This window comes from Erythrolamprus reginae, chromosome 2, assembly GCF_031021105.1.
Source record: "Erythrolamprus reginae isolate rEryReg1 chromosome 2, rEryReg1.hap1, whole genome shotgun sequence".
NCBI classification, from domain to species: Eukaryota; Metazoa; Chordata; class Lepidosauria; order Squamata; family Dipsadidae; genus Erythrolamprus; species Erythrolamprus reginae.
In genome coordinates, this window is record NC_091951.1 from 205,777,556 (window position 1) to 205,794,809 (window position 17,254).

The 17,254-nt window shown below is 40.5% G+C and overlaps 1 protein-coding gene across 3 annotated transcripts in view; it reads right to left on the reverse strand.

The window, feature by feature from the left end:
• The window catches only part of KIF17 (kinesin family member 17), a 35,293-nt gene extending 18,069 nt beyond the window's left edge, over positions 1–17,224 (reverse strand). Inside the window, exons 1-6 of one of the 3 annotated variants that reach the window (XM_070741457.1) lie at positions 15,359–17,224; positions 10,966–11,112; positions 9,384–9,485; positions 6,856–7,045; positions 4,715–5,167; positions 1,883–1,992 (exon numbers count right to left, since the gene is read on the reverse strand). In XM_070741457.1, coding sequence (XP_070597558.1) covers positions 1,883–1,992; positions 4,715–5,167; positions 6,856–7,045; positions 9,384–9,485; positions 10,966–11,112; positions 15,359–15,589 — 1,233 coding nt within the window. In that variant the 5' untranslated portion in view covers positions 15,590–17,224. The remainder of the gene's footprint in view (positions 1–1,882; positions 1,993–4,714; positions 5,168–6,855; positions 7,046–9,383; positions 9,486–10,965; positions 11,113–15,358) is intronic. The other 2 variants (XM_070741458.1, XM_070741459.1) reach the window with 2 other exon arrangements.
• Between the last annotated feature and the right edge of the window lie 30 nt (positions 17,225–17,254).

A 17,254-nucleotide genomic window follows, 5' to 3' on the forward strand; every position in this document is an offset into this window, starting at 1 on the left:
GGAGAGAGAGAGGAAGAGAGGAAGAGAGAGAAACAGAAAAAAGAGAGGAAGGAAAAGAGAAAGAGAAAGAATGGGAGTAAGGAAGAGAGAAAGAAAATCAAAATCTAGTTTGAAACTAGCTCAACTATTTAAGTGGCATTTTGATATTGATAGAGTTGCCCTATTATGAGCTCACTGTTATAGACACACAGTACAGTATTTTATTTTGAAATTCTCTGAGGCAAAACAGGGTGGGTTTTTTATTTGTTTGTTTGTTTGTTTATTTATTTATTTATTGTTTCTGCCGCTCAGACACTATACTTTTCCGCCCACCCCCTAAAAAAATTAGAGGGAACACTGCTCACGAGTGTTGAACAATTCACATCTTCTCACACTTGAGAAAGTTGTCTCTCAGCTGGTCTGTGCAAGATGTTTCGTACAAAGAGCTCTGTCGCCAAAGATGCAACAGAGCTACCAGAGTCCGGTAACATGCATGTCTCATGGCCTGCCCTGCCCCATCCCCCCCCCCCCCCCCCCGATAATAAGGCCAAGGCCATATTTCGGGAATCAAAACTAAATAAGACCTTGTCTTATTTTTGGGGAAACATGATAGCATCAAAATGCCTTAATTATGTTAAAATGGTCAAAAAATAAATAAACAGTGAACAATCTTTCAGAAGCCTCTTCCTTCTTGGTTGTGCCTCTTGTTTTCTCAAAATGCCACATCTTGACGTTCACAAACAAAAACAGATGGCTGAGATCTAAAAGACAATTGTTTTCCAGGGAAATATATTAACACTATGACTTTTATCTTTAGGCTACCCCCCTCAAAAAAATTGAGTAACTCCTAAAGTAGCAGGATCTTTTTTTTCAGGCTCATGTAGAAGCCTCATGCACACCCACACCCCTCTTTAATGAATCAATTCAAAATATGTGTTTTCAAATGGAAAAAGCCTCATGATTCAGCTTCCCAGTTGGGTGAGTTTGTTATTCCCTAAAAGTCAGTTAACATGCAATCTGTACTAGGAAAACTCTCAATCTGCCATGCTGGCTAGAGCGTATGTTTTAAATTAACCTAGAAGGTTGATGGTGAACCTTTTTTCCTCGGGTGCCCATAGAGCATGTGTGCACACATGCAAGAGTGCCCACACCTATAATTCAATGCCTGAGGAAGGCAAAAACAGCTTCCCCTGCCCCCCTGGAGGCCACTGGAGGCCAGAAACGGCCTGTTTCCCAACTTCTGGTGAGTCCAGTAGGCTCGTTTTTCGTGTTTCGCTCATTTCCCTGGAGCCGAGGGAGGGTAAAAAAGCCCTCCCCCACCCCCCTGGAGACCCTCCAGAAGCCAAAAATGCCCTCCCAGAGTCTCTGTGTGAGCCAAAAATCAGCTGGCCGGCACACACATACATGTTGGAGCTGAGCTTGGGCAACAGCTCACATGCCAGCAGATATGGCTCCGCGTGCCACCTGTGGCACCCGTGCTATACGTTCGCCATCACTGACCTAGAAGATCAGATTGAGGAAAAACTCAGCATAAAATTTTCTTCCTGTACCAGTATTCACAGGACATAGCCTGAGGTGGGTTGCTCCCAGTTTGGACCAGTTCTGTAGAACTGGTATCAGGAATTTCCCCCCACTCGCCAAACCGGGAGCGATCATCAGCTGGCCACATCGCCGAACCAGCTCTCTTGATGGGGCCTATGGGGCCGCCATCTTGTTTTTGGATTCTGCGCATGCACAAAAGCTGTTTTCTGTTTCTGCGCATATGCAGAAGCTAGATTTTATGTACTGAACATGGGCACGCACAAAGCATGCATACGCCTGTGCAACACAGCCACGCAGAGCGGGAAGAAGCAAACAGGTGGTGAGATAAGTTAGAACCAACTCCTGGACATGGCCAACTTACTTCTCGGATTAATTGCTTCTCTTTCTCAATATTTTGCTGGAACCCAGGAGCAAATTCTAGCTTGTCCTCATGTTGAACAGCTTCAGAAGGTAACAAGTGAGGATATTCCACTAAGGAAGGAAGGAAATACTGTAAATAAAAAGCAGCATGTCTTAGAGGCTTATACACATTACAGGATAGGGACCAACCCTTCAGTTGCTCCTGTCCTGTGCTCATCCTGACTTGACACTGAAACACCTGAGCAGCAGTTTGCAAGGAATTGAGCCTGGATGGCAGGTTGCTACATCCTCCTACTCCACAATTCTTCTGCTGCTCTTCCATCCCACTTTTCGGTTTCAGGAAAGCAGTGACCAATCAATTTACAGTACTTTCTGAGAGCAAGTATTCTAGGTCATACCAGTATATGTTTTTATATCTGTCTGAATAGTGAGAATTAAAGGCATTGTACATATGTGTAAGGAGAACAATCAACAAAAACTAAAATTCATTTTTATTGCCCTGTTGTTCTCTTCATAGTTTTTAGAGTTTTACAGCTATCAAGATGACTGTAATGGCACAATGATTATAAACACTTTATTTATTTATTTATTATTCAGATTTGTATGCCGCCCCTCTCCGCGGACTCGGGGCGGCTTCCGCGGACTTTATATTTAATTGGGTGGTTGTTTGAAACTTGGCAGAAATTTGCTTTAAGCAAATGTTACATTTCCCCCCCATGAGTTGTAGTGAATTTTTAAAAAGAATGAAATGATGTACTCATGAATTTATTTAAAAAATTAAAGCATGGGAGAAAGATGACCCAAAGAAAAATAGTAAGTTTATTTTTAGGTTTCTGCTCAGTTTTGACTTAGTAAGTTTCTATTCAGAAGGCAAGCATTCTAACCTTTGTGCTACATTCCTTGTAAAAATAACTCTAGAACAGTGGTTCTCAACCTTTCTAATGCTGCGACCCCTTAATACAGTTCCTCATCTTGTGGTGATTCCCAACTATAAGTTTAGCGCCAATTCTTCCAACAGATCTTTAAGCTGATTGGCACGAAGTCAGAGGGACATCCCCCTGTAAACGCCTGATTGGTTGGATTGTAAAAATATGTTCCAAGATGCCAGAAAAGAAGCTTTAGTTGCTAACACCACTGGAAATTTGTCTTTTCCCATGGTCTTAGGCGACCCCTGTGAAATGGTCATTCGACCCCCAAAGGGGTCCTGACCCCAAGGTAGAGAGGGCATTCTTAATTTTGTTAATTAATCTGAGGCTGGGGCTATCTCGTAAGCAAGTAGAATGGCCAGGAGCATTCAAAATACTATATAGGGAAATGGAATACTGTAAAACTTCAGGGGGGAAAAAATCCCACTTCAAGAGGTCAAATTTGCAATGGGAGAAGGTAAGCATAGCGTGACATTGTCTGGGTTTGACTGAAGAAATGGTTGCTGGTCCATTTTGGCAACCAGGTAATCACACAATGCAGATAATGCCTGGAACTCACTATCTAACTCTGTTGTTTCTTCTCCCAACCCCAAAATCTTCAACCTTAAATTATCTACTGTTGACCTCTCCCCTTTTCTAAGAGGTCTGTAAGAGGCGTGCGTAAGTGCACTATTGTACCTATCATCCCTGTCCTTCTGTCCTATTATCCTTTTTATCACTTCTTTATACTTTGTTATGCTAATACAAAATATAACTCTATACAGTACTTGTTTGACAAATATAATAAATAAAATAAACCCAAGATGGCTTGAAAATGGTCCTGGCAGCAAGATTATTCCACTAATTATTTTATAATGATTGAAACTACCATCATTTCTAAGAGTTGGATACTGTCCACATTAACTTCAGATAGATGACCTTTCAACATTTTGTTTCTCTCATTATTTTAGCGTGGGAAATATATAGTTGTATTTAACTGTCGCAGCCAATCTAGATTTTGTAATCACAATTTGAGGGAAAAGCATGATTTCCCAGAATTTAGAAGTATTTCCATGCATAATGGAAAAATGGTTTCCCAGCATTAAGGGCATCCATCAAAAAAGTCAGCAAAAACACTTTTGGAAGTTTATTAGATTCCCCAAAGTATGTTAAAAGAAGAAATCAGCTATTATCCTTTCCATGCTTGAGATGCAATAAACACAAAGGAACTGTAGTACACATGATAAGATTACCCTCACTGGTAATTCTTTCTTGGTTAGATGTTATTACTAGGGTGAACTACAGTAGTTTCTTTGGAAAAAGTAAAAGGTGGAACAAGCTAAGGTATTACTGAACTGTATTCCAAAAATTGGGATTTATCAATATATAAAGATCTTTGTATAGCAGAGTCTAAATGCTGATTCGATGAAATTTGTTGAATTAGCTTTCTGTTGTTAGAGTGGCAAGATCAGGATAATATCATTTGATTTGATCTTTTCCTTGGAGATATCAAGGAATCTGAGGCTTCTTTACAAGTGACACACATTCTATATCATTCAAAACAGAACAATTAAGAAAAAATGTCCTTGGAAATAAATAAGAAAATATACCCAGTCTTCTTATTCCTTCACAAATGTTTTCCATTTTGGAGCCCCTGCATCTCTAATCATTGAATGCAACTTGTGTGAACATATTCTTAATTTTCCCTTTCACTTGTCAGACAACTAATGGAAAAGTGGGTGGCCTCGCCCCTTTATAATAATGCAATGACTGTCATTATTGAAGCAGATAAACTGTTTTTCAAGCAAACGGGTCCTTGGTACTTTCTGAGCTTGGTTCCTTGTTTGCAGATATTTCATTACCCAAACTAAACGACACCATCAGTATTTTAAAGCAACTGCACCATCACCCAGCTAAATGGGTCCTACCTTGTAAGTTATTCAGGTTTATCTGCTGAGCCAAGATAGCTTTCAAGTGCTTGATCTCGTCCTGGTACTCCCTCAGGAGAGCATCTTTAGGGTCCTCATTGATGCGAGGCTTGTTGCGGATATTCTTGGCTCGGTGGGCGTAACGCAAACTGCTAAGAGTCTCATCATAATTGTTGTCAGCAGGAGACAAGCATGCCACCATAAGAGTCTTGGTGTTACCTCCTAGAGAATCCTGCAGCACTCGAGTTAGTTTGGAGTCTCGGTAAGGGACATGCCTACATCTTCCATCTGCCAGGGCTGAGATCACATTGCCAAGGGCTGAGAGAGACAGGTTGATTTTGGTGGCTTCTTTGAGGCGCTCACCAACAGCTCCAGTTTTGGATTGCCTCTCACTCCCCGCAAGGTCTACCAGATTGAGTTTTGAAGCCCTCAGATGATCCTGACCTCTCTCATCTGCATAAAAAAAGTGAATCTGGGTTGATCAAAGTTCTTGAAAGAGAAAGTAACTCATAAATTGTACATTAAAGCCTTCACCTCACTGACGTTATTCAGAGTACCTGGGACTGTATCTCCCAGACTTCCCAGCCAATAAGGTTGCTTGCTCATCTGTTACAATCCAACCTCATCCAACAGGTGACAGACTCAGAAATGCTGCTCTAAAATGTAAGGAATGCAGATTTCCTCTGCCAGTTATAAGAACATTATTTCTGTTTATTTCAGGTTTCAGAAAGCAGATTTTCAGGCATTTCAAAAACTGAATCATGTGGATCACCCTACCCTATAATAAAAATCACATGATAATAAAGTGATGAAATGCTTGAATGGACTAGCACACTCCATTCCTCTATTACAATGTTCCTCTACATTAAAATGTATAAGGGAAATGTTTTTGTTTTTATTTATTTCCTTTAAAAATTTACAGGGCCGTTCAACTCAACCAGTGACTTTGGGAAGTACAGAACAAAAATGAACATTAAACAATTTTTAAAAAAAGTTACATATAATTAAAAATAACTCAGATGTGTGAAATGGCAAACTGAACAGCTTGTGCTTCAAAAAGTTAAGTTAAAATATGATGTAGTTTCCTTGGTAACACACATCAGCCAAAGTGATTTTGATTTTGTATTGCATGTGAATTAGGTTTCTACTAATTGTTCAACAAACTGTGTTTAAAATAATTTTTGTCTTGAAGCAGCTTTGCACAATCATCTATGAACCAGGAGCATAAATAAATAAATAAATAAATAAATAAATAAATAAATAAATCCATCCATCCATCCATCCATCCATCCATCCATCCATCTGTCTATCTATCTATCTCTATCTATCTGACTTGTATGCCGCCCCTCTCTGTGGGTTTTAAGATTTGTAATCAATCTCCACGGATTATCTCCAGGGATTATCTTCTCTGTAGCTGCCCCGGGTCTATGGAAACAACTCTTACCACCACCACCCCCAGCCCAGTGCTCGTATTGTTCCCACCCTACTGGCCTTCCGAAAGGCTGCAAAGACCTGGCTTTGCCAGCAGGCCTGGGGGCCATGAACATTTACATCAGTCATGGCCGAATTGTATTGAATGGAATGTGTGTGTGTTGATTGGATTGTTTAAGTTGTGGGTTTTAACTGGGGTTTATTGTTTTAATATTTACATTTGACTTATTTTTATTGTATTTTGTATTTTTATATTGTTGAAAGCCACCCTGAGTCCTTCGGGATTGGGCAGCATAGAAGTCGAATTAAATAAATAGCTAGATAGATAGCTAGATAAGCTAGCTAGATGGATGGATGGATGGATGGATGGATGGATGGATGGATGGATAGATAGATAGATAGATAGATAGATAGATAGATAGATAGATAGATAGATAGATAGATAGATAGATAGATATGTCATATGTCCCACTATGTAATATCCTTATAGGCAGCTGTTATTGCATAGAAGAAAACAGTCTTGTGGCAGCTCAACCTTTATACAACTTCCACAGGTCAATTGTGGAGCAATTAGATTTTTAAAAATTCTTCTCTCCCTGATTCACTGACACAGATCCAGAACTGTGTGTCAGCACAGAACTCAAATTAATAATAAATAAATAAACTGCTATCCCAACCCACCTCCTTACCCATCTACATTTCATTTTTACCTACAACGTAGATTTCCATATTGATGGTGAAGATAGAATGGGAACGTGAGGAGTCTTTGTTCATCAAGGTGTAGCCCACTGCACGGTTTTTCCAGCCTGTCTCCATGATGCGCTCACACTGGGCGATACTATGGATGGTGTGCTGTGAAAGACCCTTCACATACACCCCTTTCTCTGGATGCTCTTTCAGCTGCAAGGAGGGTCAACAATTACAATGAAGGCTGCAGAGAACTGTACAGACTAAGAAATGGCCAGAAGCTCTGCTTTGTCAAGTTTTAGGGCAGTAACCAGGTGTTCAGTCAACTGGATATTTTGGATCCAGAATACAATAAGCACAAAGTTAATAAAGTGATTTGTGTTTTATTGTTAGCTCAAGCATAACATAAAAAGGCACACAAACCAAGCAAGATAATACCAATTCTCTCATAAGCAGCCAGGGGCTCTAGCAGAGATACTCCAAGGGCATCCAGTTTTCACAATACCACACTACTGGGTTTCATGTGGAAGCCCCCAACAAACAAGCAATAACTCCACAATTTTTATCAAAGCTTGGCACTTTAACTTCATGGCATTGCCATGGTCAGGAGACTACAGAACCTGCCCAGCACATGATTCTGGGATGGGAATTGAATGCTGAGACTTTCAAGGTGGGAAAAGCTTTGAAACTACACAAAGATCCCCCAATCCTTCACCCTTGTTCAGTCAACAAGACAAACAAGCAGGCTAGCTAAGAATGAGCTCTGCACTTTTTGACTTTTTTTTTTAATAGGAAGGAGAAATCAAAGCAAGTCACCAAACTGTTAAAAATAACAGTAGTCTTCCACACTGCCAGTAGAGGCTCAAGGTGTAGGAAGGAAGATCTTGAATATACAATACAGTATAGTATAATGAATGCCCTGCTATTAAATATCTGAAGGGATAAATTCTCCTTTATAAGTTTATTAAATCATTTAAAAACAAAGGCAAAAACTAATACAAACTATAACGTAAGGAAAAGGAAAAAATCAAAGAAAGTGCAAGGAAGAAAGAAAGAAAAATAGAAAAAAGATACAAAGTGTTTTCTGATCTTCTTTACAGTAGTTACAAGAACAATTATAGATTTACCTCTTTCTCTAAGTTACATCATGACTTCTTTTTATATATCATCTAATCATCTAAATCAGGGGTCCCCAACCGCCGGGCCGTGGACCAGTACCGGGCCGTGGGGCATGTTGCACCGGTCCACAGAGTTAGCAGCTGCTGTGGAGCTGGCGAGTGCCAAGCTGTTCCTGTCTCTTTCCCCTCCTGTTTACTCGGGACCGCTGTTTGCCTCGGGCCGAGAAAACTTTTGCTTGCTTGCTTCCTTTCCTGTCTTTCTTCCCTCGTCGAAAGTGGTCTATTTCCTCCTCGCAAAGCCCTCGCTCTGCCTGCAGCTCAGACGGAAAGGCTTTGGCATTGTGCAGCTCTTTTTTTGCTAGGCTTTCCCGGGGGCCTGGGTGGGAGCGAAGCCAGGGGTGTGCGTGTGGCCATGAAGCCCCCACCACCAGCTCTGGTAATTTTCTTTTGGAAGGATTCCTTGCTTCAAGAAAATTACCGGACCTGGCAGTGGTGAGCGCTCCAAGCAGGCAGCGATTGGAAAGGAAGGCAACTGTGTCCGTGGAGGCACCTCCCCCACCTCTGGGATTATTTGCTGCAAACCCAGCCGGAGCAGGCGGTGGGGGGGGGGGGGTTCCTCTGAAACTGATGGAAGGAACGAAGCAAGCAAGCAAAAGTTTTCTCCCTCAGATGGACTGCCTCGGCTGGAGGCAAACGGCGGTCCCGAGTGAACGGGAGGGGAAAGGAAACCATACCCTCCTAGCCTTCCTCCCTCTGTCACCTCGGCTCCCCTGCAAAATTAAAAGGGGGGGAGGAAAGAGAGGCAGTGGAACGATAAGCTACACCCCCATGCTTAATCCCGTCCCCCAACCACACCCCTTTCTGCCCCCACCGGGCCATAGAAAAATTGTCTTGGTGAAACTGGTCCCTGGTGGAAAAAAGATTGGGGACCACTGATCTAAATCATGCTAATTTTTTTCTATTTTACATAAAAGTTTAAATTTAAGGGGTTTCTAGTCAGCAATAAACTTAAATATTGTAATTTCTCTAACCAACATGTCAATTGATCCATATCAGCAAGTTTTTAATCTTTGCTAACCATTTCCCCATTCTAAGGAAACATCCATCAACATAGAAATGCAGAAATCTTGTCCATCTTGATTTTAACTGATGGGGAGAGATATCAGAGCCCAGAACGTTCAAGAATTTGTCCCTTCAGAACAGAGAAATTCATCAGCCTGATATATATATTGCTTAATTCAACGTGTTATTATTTGGCTAACCTGTTTCATCTTTGATTTCATGTCACTAATAAAAAAATTATTGTATAACATGCATTCTTGACAAAGTTTCTTTTACTGACACTGAATTGTCAGAGCTTAAATTTCTGGCATTGTTGGGTTGTTTGACTTACTTCATACTAAGTTCTTGCCCTGTTAGTCTGTTGTCCTCACCTCCAGTTTCTGCTTGGTGTTTGGACCCAGGAGGTCTCTGATTTCTTCATTATAGATCTCCAGGTAAGAGGCTCTCACCAAAAACTTGGTGTTTTCTGCACACTATTAAAAAATAAAAGGAAAAAATATTTCTTAGATTTCCAGTCTGAGAATTTATTTGGTGGAGGCAGAGAGATTTATTTCCCATAAGCCCATAGTTTGATCCTATTTTAATAGGATCTGAGATTGTTGTTCTCCAACTATCTCCAACCACGCACACAAGATATCAAGAAAATGGCATATAAGTTTGGAAAAAAATGTTTTAAAGGAATCTTCAAAACTGCTGATATCGTTTTGTATATCTAATACAAAACTGTTGTATTATTGGGAGATACATACCTCCCAATATCTAATACAAAATCAGAATGGCTTCATCAATATGAACTATAAAAATATACTGTAGGAAGGAAGTTCATTTATTAGAGCTTTTATCTTTTGCTATAATTGGAAAAATATCATTGTACCTTTAGTTACCATTTGCTTCTAGGATTTTAATTATTTATTTTGTTTTGTGAATCCTCCTATAAGCCTAGCCCCAAATGCCTGAGGCAGAAAATCTAATTTCAAAGAAAAGGTATAAATAAAAGAGTAAAAAAAAAAATTTGGAAAGGCATAAAAATATATTGGAAGAATTTTCTTAATAAGTTGAAACTCATCCATAATCTCTCAAGATGTTGTCCTTAAAATTTTGAATATAAAAAAGAATACCACCCACTGAGAATAAAGTATGGAAACATGTCAGATAACAACATCTAAAGAGGATATTTCATGTTAACTAACATGGAGCAAAACCTTTCAGGAAGGTTTCTTATACACAAACAGATATAGCATAGTATAGCATTCTTTGTTAGTGCACTTTCAGTAAGACCTGTGCAAACATCGTCAGAAGTTACAGCTAAAATTGCTTATTAAAGTGTATCATCACACAATGATTATTATTGTTTAAGTGCATCATTATGTAATGATTAGGGTTTGAGACTTATTTTTAATTTGTGTTATCACAAAATATCATTCAACATATTTATAAGTCATTATGCATATGTGTTATGAGTAAAAATACAAACACATAATGCCACTGTTGACTTTGGGAGAATTGTATTATATCTTGAGCCTTTTCTGTTGCATGAATGAGTTCAGTCATATTTGAGCATCGTTATATGAGCATCAATAGGGAACATCACTAATAAATAATAGCATGTTTAATAAAATTAAATTATTTTAAATGTAACTAAATTAACTTGTGCTTGTGTTGTTCAGGTTCCCTCTTTAATGTTTCTGCAGTAAAAGACTGGTAAACCTATCTATCAGAGGTGGTATATTTGATAGATTCTCAATGTTATGCAGTGATGGAAATCAGCACACCCACGAGAAAATAAGAGCACATGAACCCACAGCAGCTAAACTATAATGGCTGAGATAAGCCAGTTTCTTAATGAGGGACACAAGTTGTTGAATTGGAGTTTCTGGAAGAAGAAACATAGAAGAATCAGTTGTCTAAACGGCAATGAGATACTCTTTAGTACATTTTTCATCAGTGATATACCTGCACACTCTCAAACAAATGTTCAAAGGCTCTGGGAATGATACCCTTCTGGGAAGGTGGATCCAAAATCCCTTGCATGGTAAAGGATTTCCCACTGCCTGTCTGCCCATAGGCAAAAATGGTCCCATTATAGCCTTCTGTAACACCCTGAAAAAGAAGAAATCGATCAATTAGAATAAGGATAAACAATTTAGACTTGTTTCTACCTCATTATCTGTCCTCTCTTATTAGATCCTCTTTCTAGCAACTAATTAGACACTAAACTTAGAAACATAGAAGTCTGACGGCAGAAAAAGACCCCATGGTCCATCTAGTCTGCCCTTATACTATTTTCTGTATTTTATCTTAGGATGGATATATGTTTATCCCAGGCATGTTTAAATTCAGTTACTGTGGATTTACCAACCACGTCTGCTGGAAGTTTGTTCCAAGCATCTACTACTCTTTCAGTGAAATAACATTTCCTCACATTGCTTTTGATCTTTCCCCCAACTAACTTCAGATTGTGTCCCCTTGTTCTTGTGTTCACTTTCCTATTAAAAACACTTCCCTCCTGGACCTTATTTAACCCTTTAATATATTTAAATGTTTCGATCATGTCCCCCCTTTTCCTTCTGTCCTCCAGACTATACAGATTGAGTTCATTAAGTCTTTCCTGATACGTTTTATACTTAAGACCTTCCACCATTCTTGTAGCCCGTCTTTGGACCCGTTCAATTTTGTCAATATCTTTTTGTAGGTGAGGTCTCCAGAACTGAACACAGTATTCCAAATGTGGTCTCACCAGCATTCTATATAGCGGGATCATAATCTCCCTCTTCCTGCTTGTTATACCTCTAGCTATGCAGCCAAGCATCCTACTTGCTTTCCCTACTGCCTGACTGCACTGTTCACCCATTTTGAGACTGTCAGAAATCACTACGCCTAAATCCTTTTCTTTTGAAGTATTTGCTAACACAGAACTGCCAATACAATAGTCAGATTGAGGATTCCTTTTCCCCAAGTGCATTATTTTACATTTGGAAACATTAAACTGCAGTTTCCATTGCTTTGACCATTTATCTAGTAAAGCTAAATCATTTACCATATTGCCGACGCCTCCAGGAATATCAACCCTATTGCACACTTTAGAGTCATCGGCAAATAGGCAAACCTTCCCTACCAGACCTTCCCCTATGTCACTCACAAACATATTAAAAAGAATAGGACCCAGAACAGACCCTTGTGGCACACCGCTTGTAACCTGTCTCTGCTCAGAATACTCGCCATTCACAACAACCCTCTGGTGTCTATGCTTCAGCCAGCTGCAAATCCATTGAACTATCCAGGGATTAAGTCCAATCTTCACTAATTTATCTATCAGCTCTTTATGTGGAACCGTATCAAAGGCTTTGCTGAAGTCCAGGTAGGCAATATCCACGGCACCACCTTCATCCAACACCTTTGTGACATAGTCAAAGAAATCAATGAGATTAGTCTGACATGATTTGCCTTCAGTAAAGCCATGCTGATTTGGGTCCAATAAGTTATTGTTTTTTTAGGTGCTGATTTATCCTCTTTTTCAGTAGAGTCTCCATCATTTTAATGACAACTGATGTCAAGCTAACTGGCCTGTAGTTACCAGCTTCTTCTCTACTGCCCTTCTTGTGGATAGGCACAACACTTGCCATTCTCCAATCCTCAGGAACATCTCCTGTTAACAAGGATTGGTTAAACAAATCAGTCAGGGGGGTAGCAATGACAGATCTGAGTTCTTTAAGAACTCTGGGGTGGATGCCATCTGGACCCATTGCCTTATTTATCTTTAATCGTTCAAGTTCTTCTAAGACATCGGCTTCTAAGATCACTGGAGCTGAATCCGTACAGTTGGAGGCAATGCTATATCCCTCTATAGTATTATTTTGTAAGGTGTCTTTTGAGAAAACTGAACAGAAGTAGCTATTGAAATGGTCAGCGATCTCCTTATTCCCATTAATGCATGTATTTTTCCCGGTACTAAGCTTCGTGATGCCGCAGTTTTTCTTCTTCTTATCACTAATATATCTGAAGAAGGTTTTATCCCCCTTCTTTAGAGATTTGGCAATTTCTTCCTCTTTTGAGGCTTTAGCAGCATATATTATCTGTTTCGCCTCCTTCTGTCTCATTTTATACACCTCCCTATCAGCTATACTTCCAGACTCTTTATACCTCCTATAGGCAGCCTTTTTTTCATTGACTATAGTCCTTACATCATTGCTAAACCATAGCGGTTTCTTCTTCCTTTTACCTTTAGTTATTTGTCTTACATACAGTCCAGTGGCTTTTAAGATGGCCTTTTTAAATACAGTCCACTGGGTGCTCGCTCCTGCCATTTTATCCCTCCCCTTTAATTCATTATCTAAATATTCCCCCATTGCATTAAAATTTGTTTTTCTGAAATCCAATACTTTGGTTGCATTATAGGATTGCTCACAATGAGTTTTTACATCAAACCACAAACATAGATGGTCACTGCAACCTAAATTTTCTCCCACCTTGACATCTGAAACCCAATTCCCATTCGTAAAAACTAAATCTAGAATATTCTCCCCTCTAGTTGGTGTCTTAACCAGCTGTGCCAGAGCTGCTCCTGTAAAGGCCTCTACTATATTCTTACTTTTGCATGTAAGGGCACTGGGGATATTCCAGTCAACATCAGGCATGTTGAAATCACCCATAACCACAATATCTCCCTTTACTGCCATTTGGGTAATTTCATCCACCATCTTGTTGTCATATTCCTCGGATTGCCCTGGAGGCCTATAGATCACCCCAATTCTAATGACAGAACCGTCTTTATTTTGCATGCAAATCCAGAGGGTCTCTAGATCTTGACATGTATTTTGAATTAGTGTTGTTTTTAGAGTTTCTTTAACATAAATGGCTACTCCACATCCCCTTCTCTCTATTCCATCCTTCCTACACAGTGTATATCCTGGTATGGATATTTCCCATTCATTAGAATCCTTAAACCATGTCTCAGTTATGGCAACCAGGTCCAAATTATCTCTAGATATTATGGCCATTAATTCACAGAGCTTGTTGCTCAAGCTTCGAGCATTCGTGCACATTACACGAAGAACATTATTTTCATTATTAGTTTGCCCCTTATCATCAACAACTACATCTATTTTATTTGCAGCTCCCTTTTCATAAGCTTCCAAAAACTGCTTTATCCTCATTGGTCGGGGACAGAAATCACCCACATCAGTTACATCTCTGTCCCCTTTACCTAGTTTAAATGCCTGTCCAAAAAAGTTCTGAATTCCTCACCGAGTACCTGGGTACCTCTGTATGATGGATGCAAACCATCCGTCTTAAACAACTCCCTATTAGACCACCTACTGACATCATGACTTACATAGCCAAAACCTTCAGCTTTACACCACTGCTTTAACCACACATTAAACTCTATGATACACGTTGTTTTATCCTCTTGGCCACAAACCGGTAACACCTCTGAGAAAGTCACTGAATCTGCTATTTTACCCAGCTCCACACTTAGACATTGAAAATCTCTTTTTACTACATTGACATTTCTCTGGGACAAATCATTTGTGCCAAGATGCACCACCACATCAATGTTATTACCTTTACTCAACTTGTCTAAACTTGTCCTAGTGTTTCAAGAGCCTCTCTTGTAGAGACAGAAATACTGTAGAATCTGGAAGTGGAATTTGAGAGGCCAACATTGAGCCCGATTGTCAACAAAAACAAAGATGCAAATTAATAGGGAATGTATTCAATGACTTCCAGAAATACATCACCCAATTTCATGTAAATTCTGCAACTGACCAATTTTGAACAAGCAGAATAGCATAGCTTGCTTCAACCTGGAACTAGAATTCTCATTATCCTCAACAATACAGTACTGGCCAAAATTCTATATTGGAGTAAGAAGTGAAAGAATGAGAAAGTGTGAGGGAAAATAAACCTGATAATCTAGGGGGGTAAAAAAGTAACATTTGCAGTCATATTTCTATATGGAAACAGAAATTAAAGGAGACTATTTGTAACTATTCATGTATGTGGTTTTTTTTCTTGGAGATGGCTGGGTAGGAGGTGATCAGGGAAATTCAGTTAAATCTAAAACAAGCCAGGGACCATTTTAATTGAAAACTTTAACACAATTGATTCATTACCCCATTCTTGGCATAGTCAAGTATATTGAGTAGAATTAGATATAATGTCATTTCTGAACTATAGGTATAGCTTAAGATTTTGGGTGTTCCCAGCCAATCAATCTTAACCATATTGATCCAATTTAAATCATATTAATCCAGCCACAATTTACCATGATCTGCCTATGTTTGCAATATTTATGCACTGCAATTAATTTGTTTAACAACAAAAACATCTGCTCACTTTCACTCACCTCTATCACCGGGTAGGCAATTTCATTGTAGATCTGTTCCGTATTGTGGTTCAGGTAATATGCCCCATCAAAGGTAAATTGTTTGGGAGGATCACCTTCAGCTGCAGGGTTCTGGATGAAGCACTGACCACGGGCACTGTCCATATTAATTACTACCTTGCAGCCAAGTTGTTTTTCACGTTCATTCAAAGGGCGGCAACGCACAATCACTTTCACTGCTTCTGAGGCCATGGCGAAAACCCATGAACTCTGGCTTGTTTGGTGTATGTGTGTGTGCAGGTACACACTAGGTCAAATTAATTCTGGAGCATGAAGTTCCTACTCACTTCTGTGGATGTCAGGAGCAAAGTGATAAAAAAGGTAAATTATAGGCAGCTGTTGTATTCAGATATAACTGTCCTTGGAAACTGGCTCATTTTGGCTGGCAGTGTAAACATTAGGGGGAAAAATATTTCCCTATGAGTACAGTCAATGCAAAGAGATGTGCCTGAACAAGATTGCAAAAGGCAATGAGCTTTTTAGAAAGAAGGGGGAACCACCAACATCAATTTAAAAATGTCAAGGATGGGGGGGAAAACACCCCAAAGGCAATGTTGAGCCTGGATGGCAGAGGGGAATCTGAATGAAAGAGGCAGTTGATTTTCCTTGGGCTTGCTGTGAGACAGATAGTGATACACTACTGTAGAAGGTTCCAGGTTTCCATCTCCCACTAGGCTGTAAATCTGTACAGACTCTGGGGACAGTTTTCTATGGGACACACCTAGAACCCACTTATGACCTCACAATACCTCCTAGAGGCATAGAAGGCCAAGCAGTGGAAGGGAGGCATCCAAATGATCTCCACTTGTTTCATCCAAGGCTTTGATGCTGTAGCAATGAAAGGAATACAGAGCCCCTCCACGGCTCTGACCACAGCTGATCCAAAAACAGGCTTTCAGGCTCAGAAACCATGTAGCTTTGCTGCTCCCCCCACCCCCAAAGAGACCTCAGTGTTATTAGGGACTCTGAATTATGCCTGCATGGAAAGAACACAGGGTTCCCACTGGGAAGGTGGCAAGAAATCAGGCACTTTTCCTAATCAGTTTAACCCTAAGGATCACCAAGCACCATGTTGCAGAAACGGAAACATGGGAAGATGCATTTAAGTCAAGCACGGTGCCATCTCAAGCCTGGTGCAACAAACCTAGCTCTTCCATCAACTGCTGCTCTTTGGCAGGATGTCAAACCAGATAAAATGGCAGTGGGAAGAATAATATCCGTTTCGGAGTGCCACCTTGACTTTGGCAATTTGTGGTCAGAGAGGGACTGGAGAGTGTGAGGCTCACACTAAGCTTTGGAGCAGTGTCACAAAAATGGCCCCGAGATAAACACACAAGAGGGAGCTGTGCTAAGACATGTTCCAGGACCAAAGAAAGTGCCTGGTGGCTGAGGGTTGGTGGCTGAAAAACTACTTAACCTGTATTGATCTGGGATGAACTGGGAGAGGGGAGGGGAAAGCAGAGGCTACAACCTATTTATTATTTGAATGAAAAGCGGGCAGAAGGATGGATGGGGAAGCTGAGGGAAGTTTAGCGGAGTGCAAACAGTGTGGCATAAAAAGCAGAGGGGCCCAGCGAAGTAGGAAGCACAAGAGAAGCAATGCTCCCTTTAGACGTGAGCAGAGTTTGCCATGCAAAAAAGACCTGTTTGGTGGGGGGAACGAGAGAGAGAGGAAAAATGGGGCAGTGGTGGAGGGCAGCACCCAGGGCGTGGCCTCCGTTCCCGGACCTTCCTTCCGCCTGCCCGCCTCTCACCGTCCCTTCCAGGCGGGTCTTGGCTTGGCCGCCTGCACCCTCGGCCGGCGCCTCCGGCTTCCAGCGTCTCATCTATTTGCAGCCTGCTGCGGGGGTTGCTACG